The sequence below is a fragment of the Vigna radiata genome, chromosome 9 (genome assembly GCF_000741045.1).
Source record: "Vigna radiata var. radiata cultivar VC1973A chromosome 9, Vradiata_ver6, whole genome shotgun sequence".
Lineage (NCBI taxonomy): Eukaryota > Viridiplantae > Streptophyta > Magnoliopsida > Fabales > Fabaceae > Vigna > Vigna radiata.
Genome location: NC_028359.1, coordinates 1,289,696 through 1,307,879, shown reverse-complemented (window position 1 = coordinate 1,307,879; position 18,184 = coordinate 1,289,696). Strand labels below are relative to the sequence as shown.

Here is an 18,184-nt window from a genome sequence, read left to right as displayed (position 1 = left end):
AATTAATGTGGACTTACCTGATCAGGTAACAGAGATGTTGAAGTAATTGATGAGTATGATTGAAAAAAAGACATATTAGTGAAAATATCCAAATATAAATGTACTTGTTTTTAATTGGGGAAATCCATATAAGGGAGGGGTAAAAATGTCAAAAGAGAAATGTGTGTTGAAGACAATGGAGTCTGCCAGGTGAGGTGGGTGGGTCTGAAAGTTCTCTCTTTGCAGGTCGCTTTCTCTTTTACTGTGTTGAGTAAGGGATTTACCAGTTACCACAACCAAGCAAAGCAATGCAGCATTAGCCATTCCGATTCCAATCACATACGAACATATTGCAATTACAAATGCTCTCTTTAGACTCTCTTCATTCACTTTTTCTTCTTCCCTTCAGCTTCAAACCCCCCTAACTACTGCCTTTTCCACCTTTTTGTTTCCCGCACTTAACCCATCTTCTATTCACTAATCTCTCTTAACTTCCATTCCTCAACACTGATATTTTTCCTATTTATATTTTGTCATCTTTCATCAAATTGTTAGAAAGGACCAAAAACAAGTTCTTCTGTCATCTAAGCTGGAGCATCAAAATCCCATCACTTTGCTTTCTTCTTTCTGCACAATCTGGATTTTCCTTTCCTTTTTCCCAACTGAATTTGTACTTGGTTGTACTATTCTCCTTCAAACTCAGATCAAGTTGCTTTCTTTCTCTGGATCAAGCTCGCTATTTGCTTCATTTTCATTGACCCTTTTGCTTTAAATACCCGTCACTCATATATTACCAGTCAATGATGACTTTCGGGAGAAAACCCCATTTGGGGTTGCTTCTCTTTCTTCTCCACCTTCACTTCAGCACCTGTTACTCCACAGAACCTATGAACTGTACGGACACAGGCCGCGTTTGCACTTCTTTCATTGCTTTCAAGCCTGAGCCAAACCAAACGCTTGCTCTGATTCAGAGCATGTTTGATGTGTTGCCTGGTGACATCACAGTTGAAGGCAATGGATGGGGTTATGTGTTCATAAGGAAGAATTGTTCTTGTGCTGCGGGTATCAAAAAATACTTGTCCAATACCACGTTCACTGTGAAGTCCAATGAGGGGTTGGTGTATGACGTGGTGATGAGTGCCTATGATGGCCTTGCTGTCCTTCCCAACACAACCAGGAGGGCCAGGAACGGTGCTGTTGTGTCTCTGAGGTTGTTTTGTGGCTGCTCCAGTGGACTGTGGAACTATTTGGTCAGTTATGTGATGAGAGACGGGGATAGTATTGAGTCCTTGGCAAGCAGGTTTGGGGTTAGCATGGATAGCATTGAGAGTGTGAATGGCATTAGTAATCTGGATAATGTCACAGTTGGTTCACTTTATTACATACCACTTGATTCTGGTTAGTCTTTCCTTGCAATCTTCCTCAATCATTGTCTTGTAATCTTTTGGAATCAGTTTCTTCACAAGTGTTTTAGAAAAAAACGAATCTGACTTTCCAATAAGCTAATGCTAAGTTAAAATAAAATAAAAAAACAATTAGAAAAACTATACCAAAGAAGTTCTACAACTTAGCTCGTGTTTAAGCTAATTTTAGACAAGTTAATTTCAATTTTTTTGTTATTTTTCTTTTTGAAAGGAACTTACGAAAAAAATTGTCGAAACATACCTTATGTATTAAAGTGTGTGTTTATAGCTTGAGAAGGCCTTATTTTGGTTATCTTCAGTTTTGGTTGAGGATGTTTTGGAGTTAAATGTTATGTCGCTCTGTGCATCTGCTTACTGTTCATTTCTGAAAGTCTTGATAGGATCTCTGAGGTGGGGCTGTTGAGGGTTTTGTAGTTGGGATTTGGAAATAAAGTGGTTGGATATGACAGTGATTTTGAGAATTGTAATGTTAAGGTCTTCTTAAGTCACTTAAATAGAAAAATATACTTTATCAAAATAAAATAGAATTTCAGGGTAGGTTATAATTTACAAAGCAGCTGGCAAATGAAAGATGATATGTACATTTAATGAGCTGATTATGAATTGAAAGTGATTTCATTGACGTAGTTGGGAATTGGTAAAATTCTTGGTTTGGCATGACTGGTCGGCTAGTGGCATTTAATGTGTTAAGAAAGAAAATCGTGCGTGTGCGGGAAATACCTACTACTATCAATTGCTTGAATGTTGGAAGAATTGTTTATGTTTCATGCATTGGTTACTTTGACTGTTTGAGGAAATAGATTGGAGGGGTCACGGAGTACATTTAAACAGACTTTTCTTTGCATCTTCTCTTTGCCTTGAACACAGCTGCATTCTGTTTCCAAAGGAGATTGGTTTAATATTAAATCAAGTTGTAAAGTGTTGTGTTATCTTGGTAGCAGATTGTTGATAAAGAGTGTTTATGGTAGTTTCTTCATGCAGAGTGAATGTTGAAGAATATCATATTTTCTATGCTGCTAATGTCAATCTGTCTGAGATCTTGAGCTTTAAGTCAAGGAATGTTCTCTCTGGATATATATTAGTTTCCTTAGGTTTAGGATAAATATGATCGGTTTCTTTTGAGGAGGTGGAAGTTGCATTTCCGTAATACAGTTTAGTTGGGAGAATATTCACGGGATGACCTTTTTTATTGAATGGCCAAGCTGAAATTGTTCATTCAAATATTTGCCCATATCACTGCTTCAATGTTTTTCGTCCAATGGATTTGTCTATATTCCTTTACCATTATTTAGTGATGAACCAGTATTCCAATTGTATTAGTGAAGTTCTATAATTTAGGCAGCACCGAATCCTTACCATTTCAATGGATTGCAGTTCCTGGTGATCCTTATCCCCTGAATAATGCTGCTCCACCAGTTCCTGTTCCTGCTCCATCCTTTGATAATTTTTCAGGTACTGATCAACATATGTTGTAGAAAGGAAAATATCTTTCTCTTGAGCTTGTAGTTTGTCTGTCATGTCCCCAACCAAATACTACGCACTTAATTTATTTGACTAATTTAATTTTTTGGTTACAGCTGATCAAGTTGACCACAAGGCTCATGTACCCTACGTATGGATCATTGGGGGCTTAGGAGTTGGTCTAATTCTAATTGTCTTAACTGTGATTCTCTGTGTTTGTATGAGATCATCAAATTGTTTTGCTGATGATGCCAGAACTCATGAGAAAGATGCTGAGGGCAAAATTTCTCATAAATTCCATATTCTGAGGAACCCAAGTTTTTTTTGTGGTTCTGGAAGGTACATATGTGGCAAGCATGTTGAACAGAAGCAAACAGATGCTGAATCCAGCAATCACACGATAACCATTCCAAAAGCCTCAAGTAACTACCTTCGTACTGATTTCTCAAGTGTTTATCGTTCCTATTGATATCTGAAAACTCTGCTTATATAACCTGCATTCATTTTCATTCTGGCTGGCAAATTGATTTTAAATTGCATTTTGGTTTTCTGACATTAAGATGAAAAGTAAGAAGCATTATTAACAACTTGTGTGAGTTAACTCTCCCTTGGTTTTAAATTTTGAATATTATTCATTTATATGTTCTTGTATGGCATGAATACATGCAATTCTTTCAACTTAGATGTATACCTGTTGGCTTCTATCATACATCTGTGTACTGCCAATATTAATGATTTGTCGGTTCAAATTGGAATGGATGGATAATGATATGCTCATTACTATTGCAGCTCTTGGGCCTGAAGTATTTGAAATGGACAAGCCTGTTGTCTTTACATATGAAGAGATTTTCTCCACATCTGATGGTTTCTCTGACTCAAATCTACTTGGTCATGGAACATACGGTTCTGTTTATTATAGCCTCCTTCGTGATCAGGTTTGGGGTCATATACTTGAAGAGTTGAAGTTTATGATATATTTTGGGTATTTTTTTTTTCTCAGACCAATTTTACTTGAATCCTTTGCAGGAAGTTGCTATTAAAAGAATGACTGCTACTAAAACAAAAGAATTTTTGTCAGAGATGAAAGTTTTGTGCAAGGTTCATCATGCTAATCTGGTAATTTTCTTTCTAACTATCCAATCAAAATAAATTATATGATTTGACTTTGGATTCAATTGCATGGCACATTTCAAAAGCCTGAGTTGTACTTTTGATTGTATTGTCAAGGTAGAATTGATTGGCTATGCAGCTAGTCACGAGGAGCTTTTCTTAGTTTATGAATATGCTCAGAAGGGTTCACTTAGAAGCCATTTGCATGATCCTCAAAGTAAGGGTAAGATTATGCATCTATGCTCTGGTCTGTAGAATATTAATCACCACTGTCTGTATGGACTCGTGCTTTTACATTTAGATTTTAAGTTTCTAAAAATTTAATGGAATGCTTTCCTCAGTACTATTGGAAATTAACTGCTTGCAGCATTTTGCCTTGTTATTGTGATGAGACGTGCAATAATAAAGTAACATGAGATTTTCTTTTTCCTAATTGGTTTAAGGGGTTTAATCTCATTCCAGCATTAACTTTGAAACCTAAATAGTTTTTTAGACTGGATTTGTCTCATTTTCATCTTTTCCATCGTGTACCTAACTGTTATTTGATATTTTGTTGTAACAATTCAGAAAGTTGATAGTGAAAGAATGGCATTTGTGCTTAACCACCACCTTATGACTAATTTTGAACTCAAGGAATGCCATTCTTTTTTCAATCTGATGCCTTTATCCGACTTTTCCACTATATAGAGATTGTGTTCAGGGTTTGTCCAACCCAGTCAGCGGACTACCATTTTTAACTATTAGCAATTGATTATTTTCAATACCTTTTGTTTGGAGACGTTGCAGCCTTTTAAGCAGATTCAGATATTAAGTTGATACTTCAAGTGGCAGCTAGCTTCTGTTTCTCTATGATGCAATTTTTGTGTGTTGAAATACATGAATGAAAACAGTAGAGTGAGTTCTTACAAAATTCTTATGTTATTCAAAGAAGGGGCTTGAATTGTTGTCAAGACTGCCAAATTTCCATGTATTATTGTATGAACAAGTTTAAGCTATGCTTTTATGGTTTATTTTCATTTTTTGAGTTGCTTACAGGTCATTCCCCACTTTCTTGGATCATGAGGGTGCAAATTGCGCTTGATGCTGCCAGGGGCCTTGAATACATACACGAGCACACCAAAACTCATTATGTACACCGTGATATCAAGACCAGTAACATATTACTTGATGCTTCCTTTAGAGCAAAGGTAATAAAAATGTATACACTGCTACACTATTTTAATTTCAAAATGTTTCACATTTCTTGGTTGTCGTTTGTCTTAGATCTCTTTTGTCTTCTCTAGATTTCAGATTTTGGGTTAGCAAAACTTGTTGGGAAAGCAAACGAGGGAGAAATTTCAACTACCAAAGTTGTTGGTACATATGGATATCTTGCCCCAGAGTAAGTAATATCACTACCAACTTTTGTTTTTTCACTCATTCTTCGTGCATGAAACAATATTTTTTTATTTCTTATATTTTGCAGATATTTGAGTGAGGGTCTTGCGACAACTAAAAGTGATGTCTATGCATTTGGTGTTGTCCTTTTTGAGATTATATCAGGAAAGGAGGCCATCATTCGATCAGAAGGCACAACAACAAAAAATCCTGAAAGACGTTCATTGGCATCTATAGTAAGTTCTACTGAAAATAGTTCTGCCTGGCTTTACCTTAAAGATTTTTAAGGTTTAATGGAAGTAACTTTAGCAGTAATGATCTCGTCTTATCTCCAATAATCTTTAATGTTCAGAATGTCAGTAGGACTTGATATAACTTGATTGTATTCCCCGGCACCTTGACCCCAAAAATAAGTAAAAAAGTTCTCAGCAATATATGCAATATAATATTTGAAATTTATAAATTATAAGAAAAGTGATTCATGTCATTAACTAATCTGCAATTACTTACTATGTCAACCTACTGAGATGGTTGAGTTGTTCTCTAATGAAAACATACATATAGAGCACATAGATATGTTGTATGAGCACATACATATAGGAACACATACATATATAGTACAGAGATTTACGTTCAAAATCTTACACTTGTTGGTTATCATTAGGTCAACCTTGTAGCTCAATGCCACTTGTTGGTTATGTTATGCAAGTTCTAAACATCTTTATTTCTTCTTATTAGAAGTTCTTGTATTTTACAATTGCAACTGTGTTCCGGGGTATACCCTTGATGTTTGTTAAATTGCAGATGCTGGGTGTTCTCAGGAATTCACCTGACTCCATGAGCATGTCAAGCTTGAGAGATTATATTGATCCAAATATGATGGATTTGTATCCCCATGATTGTGTATTTAAGGTTAGTTTCTCCTTTTCTCATTTTGGATATCTTGGGTCTATTAACCCGGAAAATTGATGAATCTGTAGCTCAAACCTCAAAGAATAGATATTTTCATATCCGAATTAACTTTGTAATATCAGTAACATTGTATGAAGTTTAACTTTTGTACTCATTTGTTTTTTTGGTGTATGTTATATTAGCTGGCTACACTGGCAAAGCAATGTGTGGATGAGGACCCCATCTTACGACCTGATATGAGACAAGTAGTGATTTCCCTCTCACAGATTCTTCTGTCTTCTGTTGAATGGGAAGCAACTCTTGCTGGAAATAGCCAGGTTTTCAGTGGCCTTGTTCAGGGAAGATAGTTTACACAACCAGATTCATTCTTTTTCATTTTTTTCTCTCTGTATCCAGCTCTATACCTTTTTGGTTGGTTGATGATAGTGATGGATCCATAGGAACAGGAACATGTCGGTCAATATCCATTTTTGGCCATTTATTTTGCTTAATGTCTTATGGGCCATACCTTGATTTTTGTGTAGAAAATTTTGGATGTATTTTAGAGTGTGATAACGAAGCTAAGGAAGGATCTGATAATTTATTGTTCTGTGATTTGTAATGATATAAGTTGTAATTCGACATTGAACTATGCTATATTCTTTGATTCCTTGCATGTCTTCTGTTTGTATAACATTGTCTTAGGTTTCATGGAGAGGCATGTAATGTTTACTACTTTCATGCTGCGTTGTATAAATAATTGTGTAAACAAAATTTACAGTATTGGGAAAGAAGAAAAAACAGCAATATTTTTTTAATACATTTTATGTTGTTTATTGATTAAAATTTATTCAAAATTTTAAAAATTAGGAGTAAAATTCATTAAATAAGTTGTGGTATTTACAATAATAAAAGTTGTATGTTTAAGTGAGTTTTAACGGATTGTTCATGTCTGCACCCATTTAACTTAAAAATTAGAGGTATCGAAACGGGTAATCCGATCCTGTTCATCACGGGTTGGTTACTTAGTGAGTTAATTTAACTCGGTTCATTTATTAATAAGTCAAAAAAATTCGAATTCGGTCTGATCCACCACAAGTTGGTTCACTCTTAATTACAATTTTTTTAAATAAAAAAAATTACAATTTTTTTTTAATTCAAATCTAAACAAATTTTATTATCAAATTTCACTTCCAACATGGTGTTTAATTAATTTTGAAAATAGAAAACTTAAATAATTTTTTCAAGCAAAAAAAATAATAAATATTCTTTTATAAAATTAAAATTAAATTTAATAAAATAAAATTAGACAAGTGAGTTAGTGGTTCAACCCAGTTCATCATGGATTTAACCCGCATGAGTTGGGTTTAAATGAGTCGGATTAAAATCTGACCGCATAAAAGAATAAATTCTTTTCAAACCCAACCTGTGGTGGAGCTGTGGGTTGTGATCTATTTTGACATCTCTATTAAAAATAAAGAAATTTATTTGAAATCGTGGTTAATAAATTTCTAACGTGCAAATTATTTTATATAAATAATGTATAACCTTAAAAAAAAGTGCAATCATTTTTAATATATTTAGTATGAATTTAAAATTATTTAATTCATTTAAGGAGTCATAAGCCAAACAAATTTATGGGCCGAAAAGTCCAATAGAAAACCCAAGAAAACGACATAGTTTGGTGCAATCCCGCGTTGGCGAAAAATTCAAATAAGCAGAGAGAGAGAGAGAGAGATTGTATAGAATAGAACGTAGAAGAAGAAGAAGAAGAAATGAAGAAGATGGGTTTGGGTAGTGAGGTTGAAGACGGTGATCTTCATCGTCTTCGCTCCGATCTTTCTTCTCTTCTCCATCAGGTGCGTCATACTTTCTCACCTTTCTTGTCTTTCAATTCAATCCTTTCACACTTACAAAATTTCATTCTTCAATCTGTTCGAATACCAGAGAACCAATGCAACCATTCATTATTTATTAACCTAACGCCCAGTTTTTGGGAACGTTTAATTATAAAAATCCATAGTTTAATTATTGGATTCGCAGATTGATGAGCTTGTCGTGCGTGCCATTGAAGTCAATAATAATAATAATGTGAAGAAGAAGAAGAATGGCATAAGCAAAGATGACAAAACGCAAATTGAATCTTTCTCCCGAGTCCTTTCTGACATGCTCTCTTCTTTGAAGGTGAAACATTACTCGACCCTGTTCTTTGTTTTTTTAATTTTAGTGTTTTTCTTTTTCTTTCTAATTTGCTTTGCTCTAATTGTAGTCGTGGGTCCCCAAATTTCAAATTGCACTTCACACGGAAGAAGAGACAGATTCATACGATGATGAAAGCAGAGCGTCTGATAGTCCTGAAGAGACAACCTTAAGTTTGGTGTCTCCTTCACCGCTTGTGTCTTGGCGTGCCAATTGCACTGTGAAGAGAGGTAGACAAATGTTCATGCTTACACCTCTTCCGTTATCATCCAAACACCACAAACAACCTAATCCTCAGTTCCCTCCTTCCACATTAGCCACTTCTTTCATGGACAATGTAGCAGTCAAACCAACCCCAATTAAGCACCAACTGTCAAACAATCAAGACAAGGGATCCATGCTTCTTGTCATGACTCCCTGCCTGAAAATGTCCCCTCCCAAATCCTGCCTTTTGCTCGAACCTATTTCCGAAATGAAGCATTTGGGTGATCACCAGTTTCGCAAGGGCACTCCCTATCCTGTTGGGATGCGTTACAGCGACTCAGAATCTTCTGGTGTTGATGATTCTTCGCCGGATTTATCCTTGAAGTATCCGGAGCTCCTTGGGATATGCCGCGATTCTAAGGCAGGAATTGGAAACAAAACAGTGGAAGCATCGCCGGATTGGTTTACCTCACCTCCTAAAACATGCGTCTTGATGGAGCCACCTGATGATAATATTGATGATCGCTTGTGTGTACACGTAGCTGCCAACCTTCTAAATCAACAAGTCGGCAAGTGTAAAGATGGTGATGGTGGTGATGTTTGCAAAGATCATAGTAACCGAGGTAATGCTTATTGCAGTTGCTCGTGTTGTTTGGATAGATTTATCAATGAGAGCATATAGGAGAAGAAAATAAAAATAAATGAAAATATCCATCTCAATTTTTCAAAAAGTTAAACAGAGCATCTTTTATGAAATTTGAATTGTATCTGTTGATTTTAGATTATGGCTTGTGAGAGGAACTTCAAATCATCTTACTTTTTATCTTCCACTCTTGTAAATGTTTATTGAGGATTTTACCCGAATATGGCTTTATTGCAATCGTTGGTTAACACTGGACATGGATTTCACGCATGAAAATAGCTGTTATTTTCCTCTTCTGTGCAGATAATTTTGTTGGGAGCTTAGACCACGTAGAGAACACTCCCATACCTGAAAGCTCATTTCAAACTGGAAAACGACCTGGTGAAAATACTCTGAAAAGGGAGTTATGGACAAAGTTTGAGGCAGCGTCCGCTTGGGGGTGTCAACCTAAGTTACCAACAGATCAAAAGAATGCCCACAAAGGGTTTCTTGACCTACTGGAAGAAGCTTCCTGCGATGAATAGATTAAAGATATGTGGTGCCAAGATATGAGCAAAAATATAATCTCATTAGAAAATTTTGACTTGTAAATGCTCCTTTATGTTTGTAAGATTTGTAGCAAAGAATTCGTTCATCATGTACTTACGGGCAATGCGTGCCAAATGAGCATTGTTATTTTCTCTATTATGAAACTTCTCTGTATCACTATTCTATGTAATTTTATTTAGTATAAAAGAATCATTACAAATTAATTTATGGAAAAGCTTATTTTGTATTATTTTTTAAAACTTTTTCTATTTTTATATATTGTTTGACATGGTAGTGATGAACCTTCATAAGTCTTCCAAAACTAGGGTTGTTAATCTACACAAATAATATTTCAATCCATGTTCAGAAATTTAGGGTCTTGTGACTGCAGGTTTCTAGAAATACCCCAGCCTCCACGAGTAATACACTTATCAACTATTCATTTGTGTTTTAAATAATAAATAGCTGTCTAAAATGATTGAAGTTAATTCCCATTCAACAATTATTGGAGGCGATCTTCACTTGCCAATAGTAGAATGACCTCCACACCAGAAACCCGCCTTCTCTTGGCACGACCAGTACTTTTTACTGGCCTCACTCAAATTTCACCATTTGCTAAAACCATCACAACGTCAATCATGTGCACAAAAGCAAACATGTCTGAATCAGAATGCCACAACATTATGGGCAGGGATGACCATAGGCTGTGATTTCATTGGCAAGCAGGTCACGATTAACATTGGGCAATAACGGGATTCTATTTGGTCTGACATGCTTTTTACACTTCATTATTTTTCAATCTTTTCTAATATAATGGTATTGAAAAGAAAATCTATATTAATTCAACAGCTGCCTACACTCTGAATGTATGTGCATCAAGTTAAAAATGGTCATACAAAAATATGGGATTTGTCGTTGGTATTCTTCATTGAAGCACAAAGGCGCCACGAAAAATTCTGCAGGCACTCATCCAACTACCATTTCGTTGGACCAATTTGCTTTACGGTGGCAGCATTTGCATCAAATAATCACTCAGACATGTAATCTTCAGCTCCACTAGACTGATAGTTGTCCTGATGTGAAGCACCTCTATGTTGGTGTTCTAGACCATCGTCCATGTCTAGACGAGCTCTCTTTGAGGAATTGCCCCTTGAACTTGTATAAACCTTTAAAGCATTATAATGTATGAAATTATATTTATGCATTCAAATAAACAGACAAACTTAATAGATAAATTCAGTTTAAAACCTCAGTATCCTTCCGCTCAATCGCAGCGACACTAGACCTCCTTCTTACAGTCACTCTTGAAGGTACTGGACATTGCTCAACCTCTTCTCCTGATCTTCCCTCTTTAGCCCTCTTTTTTCTTAAAACAAGTTTAGTCGGAAGAGGCTGCATATCAAATTTACCATAAAATTAAAAGATCGATATTGTGTAAGTGTAACCAAGAAACTATGTTCCAATCCTTAAGTTAAAAAGACAGATGAAGGCTCCAGGAAATACCAAGTAACGTGCTTCTGAATCATCAAATGCAACCAAGAATGTTGTAGGATCGTCTGCATCATCACCCCGAACCTATTAAGATGATAAAAAATTGTCAGAATAGTGTTAAAAGGGGGAATCTTATATTAGTTATGGAAATTTAAAGCCATTCATTGTGTAATTTTATGGTCTTTGAACTAATAAAATGATTCTACGTACATCCCAATGATACTCGCGAATCCAAGAGTATGAGACATCTTCATTTTCATCATATATATCCTTTGACAGCTGCCATCACAAAGTTCAGACATTTCCAGAAGTTAATACATAATTATGTACAATAACTAATGCTTCAAAATCAAAATCCATATATAGATTTAATGCTTACCTCTCCTGGTGCTGGGGCCATATATGCCAAAAACTTTTCAGGATTAGCAGGATCTGAACTTGTTGCAACGTAACTCTTCATAACTGCCTGCAAGCCACAAAATGGATAGGAATCAATCTAACAACATTCAGCAATTGGCACCATTACTCATAGGAGACAAAATATTATTTACTTGATATCTCTCATCGGTAGCTACTTTCAAACGCATACAGAACCAAAAGACCAACAATCAGGTAGCTAAGAAACTGGTAATTTAGCCAGTACTATCGTATTGACAAACAAAGGAAAAATGAATTTTCAATGCTAGATATCTCCACCACATATTGAATCAAAACAAGAGAAAATACAACAAATGATGTATGAAACCTTGCAGACAATTTGTGACAGTGTTTCCTTTTTTACATTAATACATTCATCTTTGCAAAGCTTACCTTTGATTCAAAGGCGTCACGAACAGATTTGTCCAACTTAGCATACATTTCTGAATCGGCTGTGGGAGCATTATCAAATGCAGCAACAACAAACTGATCATCATACCTGCAAAGAGGTCAGTAGATAGAACGCAGCTTTAGTTATTATGAAATATGAATGTTGTCTTACAGTTTGCATCGTCTATAATCAAAAGATTAGGCTTTAATATCACAAACATAAAAGACCGATCAATAGAAGAACAGGGTGAGCAATAATGTTACTTTTGGAAGTTATATATGGTGTCGTACCTATCAAAATCGGGCAGTAATGGCATAACCTCAACAGGATACAAATCCTTGTTCGTTGCATGAACAGGATCAGACTTAGCTGCTTCAAACGATGCTTCAATTTCCCTAATTTGTCTTTCCCTAAAATAGAGATTTCAATTTTAGTTAGAAGATACAAATTACTTTCACATAGTGATCCAAATGCCGACAATTGACTTTGTAATGGTGGAATATACTTACCTACTGTTTAGATTGTCCAAAATGCCACGGCCTCCCTTCATCTCTCTCAGCTCCTTAGCTTGTTTTTCAGTTAAAGACTACAGAAACGTTCATAAGTTTATTGCTTGTAGAGTGCAATGCACCATCGTGTCAATATATAAGCGTAATACCTGTTTTGTGGACTCCATGCTTAGAGGAGATATATATTGTGTTTTGACAAGCCACGCTACACCTTTATCAGTAGGCCTCTCTTTTCTTTTTATGCCATCTTTTTTAATAGGTGTAGCAGCTTCATCATCCCGCAACAGTTCTTCATCTTCTGGAGCAAGAGGTTGTCTGACACTGGGAGGACTGTATAAAAAGGTTCACCATACCTTCTCAGTCCGCATAATTCATTCAAGTATTCAAATTTACAAAAGGAACAGAGGACAGTACTTGTAAACACTGAGATCAAGCAGGTCCAGAGGTATCCCTAGATCTGGCTCCACAAAAAGCTTTGGTTTGTACATTTTCTCCAGGGATGTGATTGTATATTTTGCATATCTGCCAACAATCATAAAATCACCATTAGATTACATACTGATTTTTATCTGTATATTTCCTAGCTACAGATGTTAAGTGCCAGTAAGATTACATACTGATCTTTATCTTTCTTGAAAGCCATAAGCTTAGGTTGAGCACTTGGATCTGGAAGTTCATTTCGAAATCTTAAATGAGAATACACAAAGAAAAAGCGTCAGTATTAGAAATAAGCATGACAGGACCACTAGATGGCATCATCCATAAAATAAACATAACATTTGCCCGCCTTATGGATCATTACCACCACCAATACAATGTAAATTGAATTGAAAAAACACTCTAAAACATAAAATGATATCGACATACTCACTTGAGCTTACACAAAAATGTTGTGGGCTTCTTCAACCTATTTTCCACCCTCTCGGCACTCAACAATGGAGTGGATCTCCTTTCTCCCAATCGAGACCCAGCAATCATGCCATGCCCCTTCCCAGACGACAACAGGTGAGTCTTCTGCAGAACAGTGTTCTGGGACTCCTTGAGCTGCTGCCTATGCTTTTCCTCCTGCCTCTGCTTCTCAAACTCCCTCTTCTTCCTCAACCTCTTTTCTTCCTCCGTCTCAGTTCTGCCAGGAGGCCCATTCACCTTTTTTGCTGGCACGGGAGGCTGGTGCTTGTGCTGCTTGTGAGCAATGCCATGATTGGAAGGATCATATTCGCGGCGGCCGGACGTGGAAGGGTCCTTGAAGCGCCGATCTTCATTGTTCTGAGTTGCCGGGGGAGGAGGAGGGGGTGAAACAGGAGGGGGTGGCGGGGGTGGCGACGACGGCGGCGGTGGCGGAGGTGGCTGGTTGCTGTACTGGCTATTAGAGGGATAGTAGACGGGAGGAGGTGGCGGCGGCGGAGGCTGGTATGAAGCCTCCGGTGGCGGTGGAGGTGGTGGAGGATATGGATAGCGAGGGTGATGGGGATTCGGAGGTGCATAAGGAGCATGATGTTGATTTTGATGCTGTTGTTGCTGATGGTGATAATTGGAATTTGGAGGGATTTGGGGGAATGAAGCATTGGAGGGATCTCCGTAAGCACCCCAATTTTGATTATTATTAGTATACTGATGATTCCCACTTGGAATAGGGTTTTGAATTTGACTCGATTGCGGAGGGAAGGGCCTGTATGAGGCCATTCCTTCGAACCACGAATCGCAGGCTAGGGTTTGAACTTCAACACAGCTGAACCCTAGAACAAACAACGGCAATATTAATAATGATCAAAACCAAAGTAGGTTCCCATTACTGAAAATCATTGTCCTGTACCTCAAAGTCGCAGAAAAGGAAATCGCAGCACACCGGCGATGTAGAAGTAGAAGGTGGTGATGCAGACCAACACAGAGCAAAGCAAATTCACGCAGTCAGAAGAAATTTGTTTTGCTTATGAACACAGCTTCTGCTACAATCTTTCTCCCTTTTCCTCTTCCAGTAATCATTCCTAGGACTCGAGGGTTTCCTTTTGAATTGGGGAAAAAATCAGTTAATGTAAAAGGATTTATTATCAAATCCATTCTTTATTTTATATAGCTTTTATAGATTAGATTGAATTTACCTTTTTGTCTTTTCCTTATCAATATAAATATGATGAAAATTAAAACAAATTACATTACAGAAAAAATATAATTTTAGGGTAACGAAGAGATCACTCCATTAATAAAATTGGCAAACTAGAATGACAATTTATACATTTAGAGGTTAAAATAAAAATTACTTTATTCATGGATGTTAAAACATAAAAAAATTATTTATAGAGATTTCAAGAAAAATAAAATTATAAGCACTAAAAATAAAATATAACTTTGATAGCATTACCATTAAGATGACATTACTATCACTATGAAAATTTTGTCGATATATTATGTTCGGTGTGTGTGTGTGTTTTCTTATATTGGTAAGATTTGAATATACTTTGAAAGTATATTATATTTGTAGACGAATTATTAATTTAGATGATATTTTAAAGTGTTTGTATGAAGTTTACTTTGTTTAGATTAAATGTAAGAAAATGTTAATGATGATTTTGCAAGGATTTAAAAACAGTTCAATAAATAAAAATGGTCATATAAATTATACTTGAATATTTTATTATTAAAATGTCTCAATACAAATATAATTTATATTAAATGAATTTTATTTAGAAAAACTTTTATTTTTACGGCTTTTTATCTAAACTTTTTATTAATTATTTTAAGATTATGAATTTATTTTTATTTATTTAAAGATCTGAATCCATTTTAAAAAAGAAAAGACATTTATAACCAATCGATCAAATTTGTGATTAAAAATAAGTTTTATTTTTATTATTTTTCTTAAGTTAAACGATTATCTTGTTACATATGACTTTTCATATAATTATATTTTGTATTTTTATCACTTGTTAAAAGAATATTAAATTTTGATTTTGGAGAATATATATATATATATATATATTTGTCATAACTTTTATTATTTTTATGAGTACTAGTATATATATATTGATAGTTTATTATAATAATATGAATGCTAAAATTGATAAGATAATTTAAAATGTTAATTTTATATTATTAAACCTGATGTTCCAAGATTCTGATACTTTAGTGATGCCTAGAGAAAGACAATCACAATTTGTCTGTTGGTAAGTTTTGAAAAAGCCTAAAAAGCCTTCTTTTAACCAAATATTATAATGAAAATAAACTATGAAACATGTGAACTAGGAACATGTTATTGAACAGAGTTACATTACATGTATATATGATATAAATAGTTAGTATAAAGTACATTAGTAATATTCCTGTAACATCTGAAAAAAAAAAATGATATTTTGAAACAAAATATCTCAAAAGGGAGAACATCAGTTCTCTGTGGTGAATATATATTCTTCTATGCTACAAAATTCACCAATTACATTTGCCTTATTTTGCAGCTCTCATCAGCTCTCTTTATTTGGAGCGACATGCTGTTTCCTGGGGTCCAGCTTGCCTTGCCAACTGCACGAAACAAACAACACTGCTTTAACAACACATTATCAAATACAGCAATTTTACTGCACAGTTTCACTGTTCTATATGTTGGAAGTGGGTTCTAGGCCTAATTCAACCTTACAAAACCGACTTGTAAGGTAAAATATCCACTTCACTTATATATTATAAATTGGCCTTATCTCTTTCCGATGTGGGACTTCCAACACTATAATCTTCTCACCTGAAAATAAGCTTCAAGTTTCTTTCTAAGTGCAGCGTATTCTTTCTTCAACTGTTGGAAGCTCCTCATGCATCTGCATATCCAAGCAAGAACAATAGCATCATTGCTTCGGAAAATTCACAATTGGGTCATGTTAAGTTTATAGAAGAGGAGGTTTACTGGAAAATACAACACCAATGATATACTAAAATGCATTAAGTTTTCAGCTTTTGGCCCTGGTTTGGCAGCTTGTGTGAAAAGATCAAAGAAAGATATATTACCCTTCTGCATTTCCTGCTCTGCAATATTCCCTAAACAGATTGCACTCTGCTTTCACCTTTTTGGCTCCTATGCTGCAATCCATGTAGAACAAACAAAAGAATTGAAATATTAATCAAGATTCTTTGTTGTGATAAAGTCAACACAGTATGTTCAAGATGATACTTTTCAATAACATTTCACCAATATTTTCTTTTGGACTATTTTATATGTACCTTGAGCTGCTTCCTTTGAACTGATGCATAAGAGTGTCCAGCTTGTTAAAATCCAGAGGGTTCCTCTCTTTTCTACAAACACAAAAACGAAGAAATCCATTAATTAATGAACTTGCTGTGAAGAAAAAGGAAAACACAAGAGAATGGTGAAATCAATTAGCTTACAGAGCTTGGTCTATGCTTGAGATTAGCCGTGATGAATCACGGTAGTGAAGAGTGACAATTTCCTCAACGAAGTTGGGATTTGCATCATCCTGCAATTCCTCCAGTTGGATAAACTGTTCATCCAGTAACCCCTGCAGAGAACCAATGTTAAAATCCATCATATTCAACTGCTACGTATGGAGGTAGCAACAGAACACAAGTTAAGGTTTGATATTTCGGACATCATGAAAATCAGTGTCATGATTTAAAATTCATTAAAAGACAATGAAGAATTGAAAGAAAAAGGGAAGAACCTGATCAAAGAGGGACTGTTTCATTGCAGCAATCTGCCTGCGGGATTGGTTTCTGTCCATTGGAAGAGAATGTTAGTTTGAGAGTGAGAAGATTGAAGGAAGTGCATGAAATGAAGGTGGGAAGAGAAAGGGTTTTATAGGAGAGAAAAGATGTCATGTGTCTAGGATCTAAGAAGTGAGAAGTATAAGACAAAAAGCTTCACCTTTTGTTTTTGATCATTGATCAAAAATTGGAATGTTGCATTGCATGCATTGTCATTCTCTTTCACACATTTACTTCATAAGCACTAGGAAGAAGAGTATCTTCTTGAATGGTATTTGCACATTTCAATCATATTTTCTTTCTTCTCCCTTCACATGACATGGATGATGCATCACGTACTTATTCTTGTATTTAAAAAAAAAAAAATAGCATATTCTGCTAAAATATTTACAATTCTTCTGTTTTTTCTCTTTTTTTTTTTATAATCAATTTTTTAGTATAGTTCCTCAAAACAAAATTGAATTTATTACAATTGTTTGGTCAGCTCGGTCTAAACAGTTGATCATCTAAGAGTGAAACAATCCGTAAAGGGGGTTACTTCCTGTACTTCCCCAATTCTAACCCCCACCTTCCATTCCATTTTTAAGATTTGTTTTATTAGTTTACTTTTTATATTAATTTTCAGATATTTTAATAATGGAATTTATATGTTTTGATGTATTATTTTTAAATATATTTTTATCGTATAAATGGGAGAGTGAGAGTTGCAGAGAGCGTTTGGAGGAGGAGCGTTTCAAAAGCTTTGGTAGGGGTGGAGGTGAGAATACGAAGGAGAGAAATTTGAGTCTGTGTGTTTTGACTGAGGCAGACTGTAAAAGAGTAGGTTAACTTTAGTAAATAGGTGTAAAATGGTAAAAAT

The 18,184-nt window shown here is 35.3% G+C and overlaps 4 protein-coding genes across 5 annotated transcripts; 2 read left to right on the top strand and 2 right to left on the bottom strand.

Annotated features, from left to right (window-relative positions):
- Nucleotides 1-159: 159 nt before the first annotated feature.
- On the top strand, nucleotides 160-6,918 carry LOC106774296 (lysM domain receptor-like kinase 3). Of its 2 annotated transcripts, none has more exons than XM_014661243.2 (11): nucleotides 160-1,377; nucleotides 2,778-2,855; nucleotides 2,981-3,286; nucleotides 3,654-3,799; nucleotides 3,891-3,980; nucleotides 4,092-4,191; nucleotides 5,010-5,161; nucleotides 5,258-5,355; nucleotides 5,440-5,587; nucleotides 6,156-6,263; nucleotides 6,446-6,918. In XM_014661243.2, the coding sequence occupies exons 1-11, from the start codon at nucleotides 780-782 to the stop codon at nucleotides 6,608-6,610; spliced, it is 1,989 nt and encodes a 662-aa protein (XP_014516729.1). In that variant the 5' UTR covers nucleotides 160-779; the 3' UTR covers nucleotides 6,611-6,918. The 2 variants fall into 2 exon arrangements, with proteins under 2 accessions (XP_014516729.1, XP_014516728.1); XM_014661242.2 differs by having other exon boundaries at nucleotides 162-1,377; nucleotides 4,092-4,197.
- Nucleotides 6,919-7,829: 911 nt separating this feature from the next.
- On the top strand, nucleotides 7,830-10,078 carry LOC106773807. Its single transcript, XM_014660560.2, has 4 exons — nucleotides 7,830-8,101; nucleotides 8,286-8,426; nucleotides 8,512-9,268; nucleotides 9,592-10,078. Exons 1-4 carry the CDS (start codon nucleotides 8,018-8,020, stop codon nucleotides 9,810-9,812), a joined length of 1,203 nt encoding a protein of 400 aa, XP_014516046.1. The 5' UTR covers nucleotides 7,830-8,017; the 3' UTR covers nucleotides 9,813-10,078.
- A 150-nt stretch (nucleotides 10,079-10,228) lies between these two features.
- On the bottom strand, nucleotides 10,229-14,661 carry LOC106774301 (protein PAF1 homolog). The gene is made up of 13 exons (XM_014661248.2): nucleotides 14,438-14,661; nucleotides 13,496-14,360; nucleotides 13,242-13,310; nucleotides 13,039-13,146; nucleotides 12,774-12,954; nucleotides 12,625-12,701; nucleotides 12,406-12,525; nucleotides 12,118-12,223; nucleotides 11,687-11,773; nucleotides 11,518-11,586; nucleotides 11,320-11,391; nucleotides 11,065-11,208; nucleotides 10,229-10,982 (listed from the first exon to the last, which is right to left on the bottom strand). Exons 2-13 carry the CDS (start codon nucleotides 14,305-14,307, stop codon nucleotides 10,845-10,847), a joined length of 1,983 nt encoding a protein of 660 aa, XP_014516734.1. The 5' UTR covers nucleotides 14,308-14,360; nucleotides 14,438-14,661; the 3' UTR covers nucleotides 10,229-10,844.
- Nucleotides 14,662-15,866: 1,205 nt separating this feature from the next.
- On the bottom strand, nucleotides 15,867-17,397 carry LOC106773913 (histidine-containing phosphotransfer protein 4). Its single transcript, XM_014660680.2, has 6 exons — nucleotides 17,283-17,397; nucleotides 16,990-17,120; nucleotides 16,825-16,896; nucleotides 16,612-16,683; nucleotides 16,352-16,424; nucleotides 15,867-16,137 (listed from the first exon to the last, which is right to left on the bottom strand). The coding sequence occupies exons 1-6, from the start codon at nucleotides 17,340-17,342 to the stop codon at nucleotides 16,090-16,092; spliced, it is 456 nt and encodes a 151-aa protein (XP_014516166.1). The 5' UTR covers nucleotides 17,343-17,397; the 3' UTR covers nucleotides 15,867-16,089.
- Between the last annotated feature and the right edge of the window lie 787 nt (nucleotides 17,398-18,184).

Coding starts and splice junctions, on each gene's coding strand:
- LOC106773913 (XM_014660680.2), bottom strand. CDS start 17,342: ATGGACAGAAACCAATCCCGCAGGCAGATTGCTGCAATGAAACAGTCC. Junction 16,897..16,989: donor TCAAGCATAGACCAAGCTCT/GTAAGCTAATTG, acceptor TTGTGTTTGTAG/AAAAGAGAGGAACCCTCTGG. Junction 16,425..16,611: donor AGAGCAGGAAATGCAGAAGG/GTAATATATCTT, acceptor TTGGATATGCAG/ATGCATGAGGAGCTTCCAAC.
- LOC106774296 (XM_014661242.2), top strand. CDS start 780: ATGATGACTTTCGGGAGAAAACCCCATTTGGGGTTGCTTCTCTTTCTT. Junction 2,856..2,980: donor ATCCTTTGATAATTTTTCAG/GTACTGATCAAC, acceptor TTTTGGTTACAG/CTGATCAAGTTGACCACAAG. Junction 4,198..5,009: donor GCATGATCCTCAAAGTAAGG/GTAAGATTATGC, acceptor AGTTGCTTACAG/GTCATTCCCCACTTTCTTGG.
- LOC106773807 (XM_014660560.2), top strand. CDS start 8,018: ATGAAGAAGATGGGTTTGGGTAGTGAGGTTGAAGACGGTGATCTTCAT. Junction 8,427..8,511: donor ACATGCTCTCTTCTTTGAAG/GTGAAACATTAC, acceptor CTCTAATTGTAG/TCGTGGGTCCCCAAATTTCA. Junction 9,269..9,591: donor CAAAGATCATAGTAACCGAG/GTAATGCTTATT, acceptor TCTTCTGTGCAG/ATAATTTTGTTGGGAGCTTA.
- LOC106774301 (XM_014661248.2), bottom strand. CDS start 14,307: ATGGCCTCATACAGGCCCTTCCCTCCGCAATCGAGTCAAATTCAAAAC. Junction 12,955..13,038: donor CTTGATCTCAGTGTTTACAA/GTACTGTCCTCT, acceptor CTTTTTATACAG/TCCTCCCAGTGTCAGACAAC. Junction 11,392..11,517: donor TTCGCGAGTATCATTGGGAT/GTACGTAGAATC, acceptor TCATCTTAATAG/GTTCGGGGTGATGATGCAGA.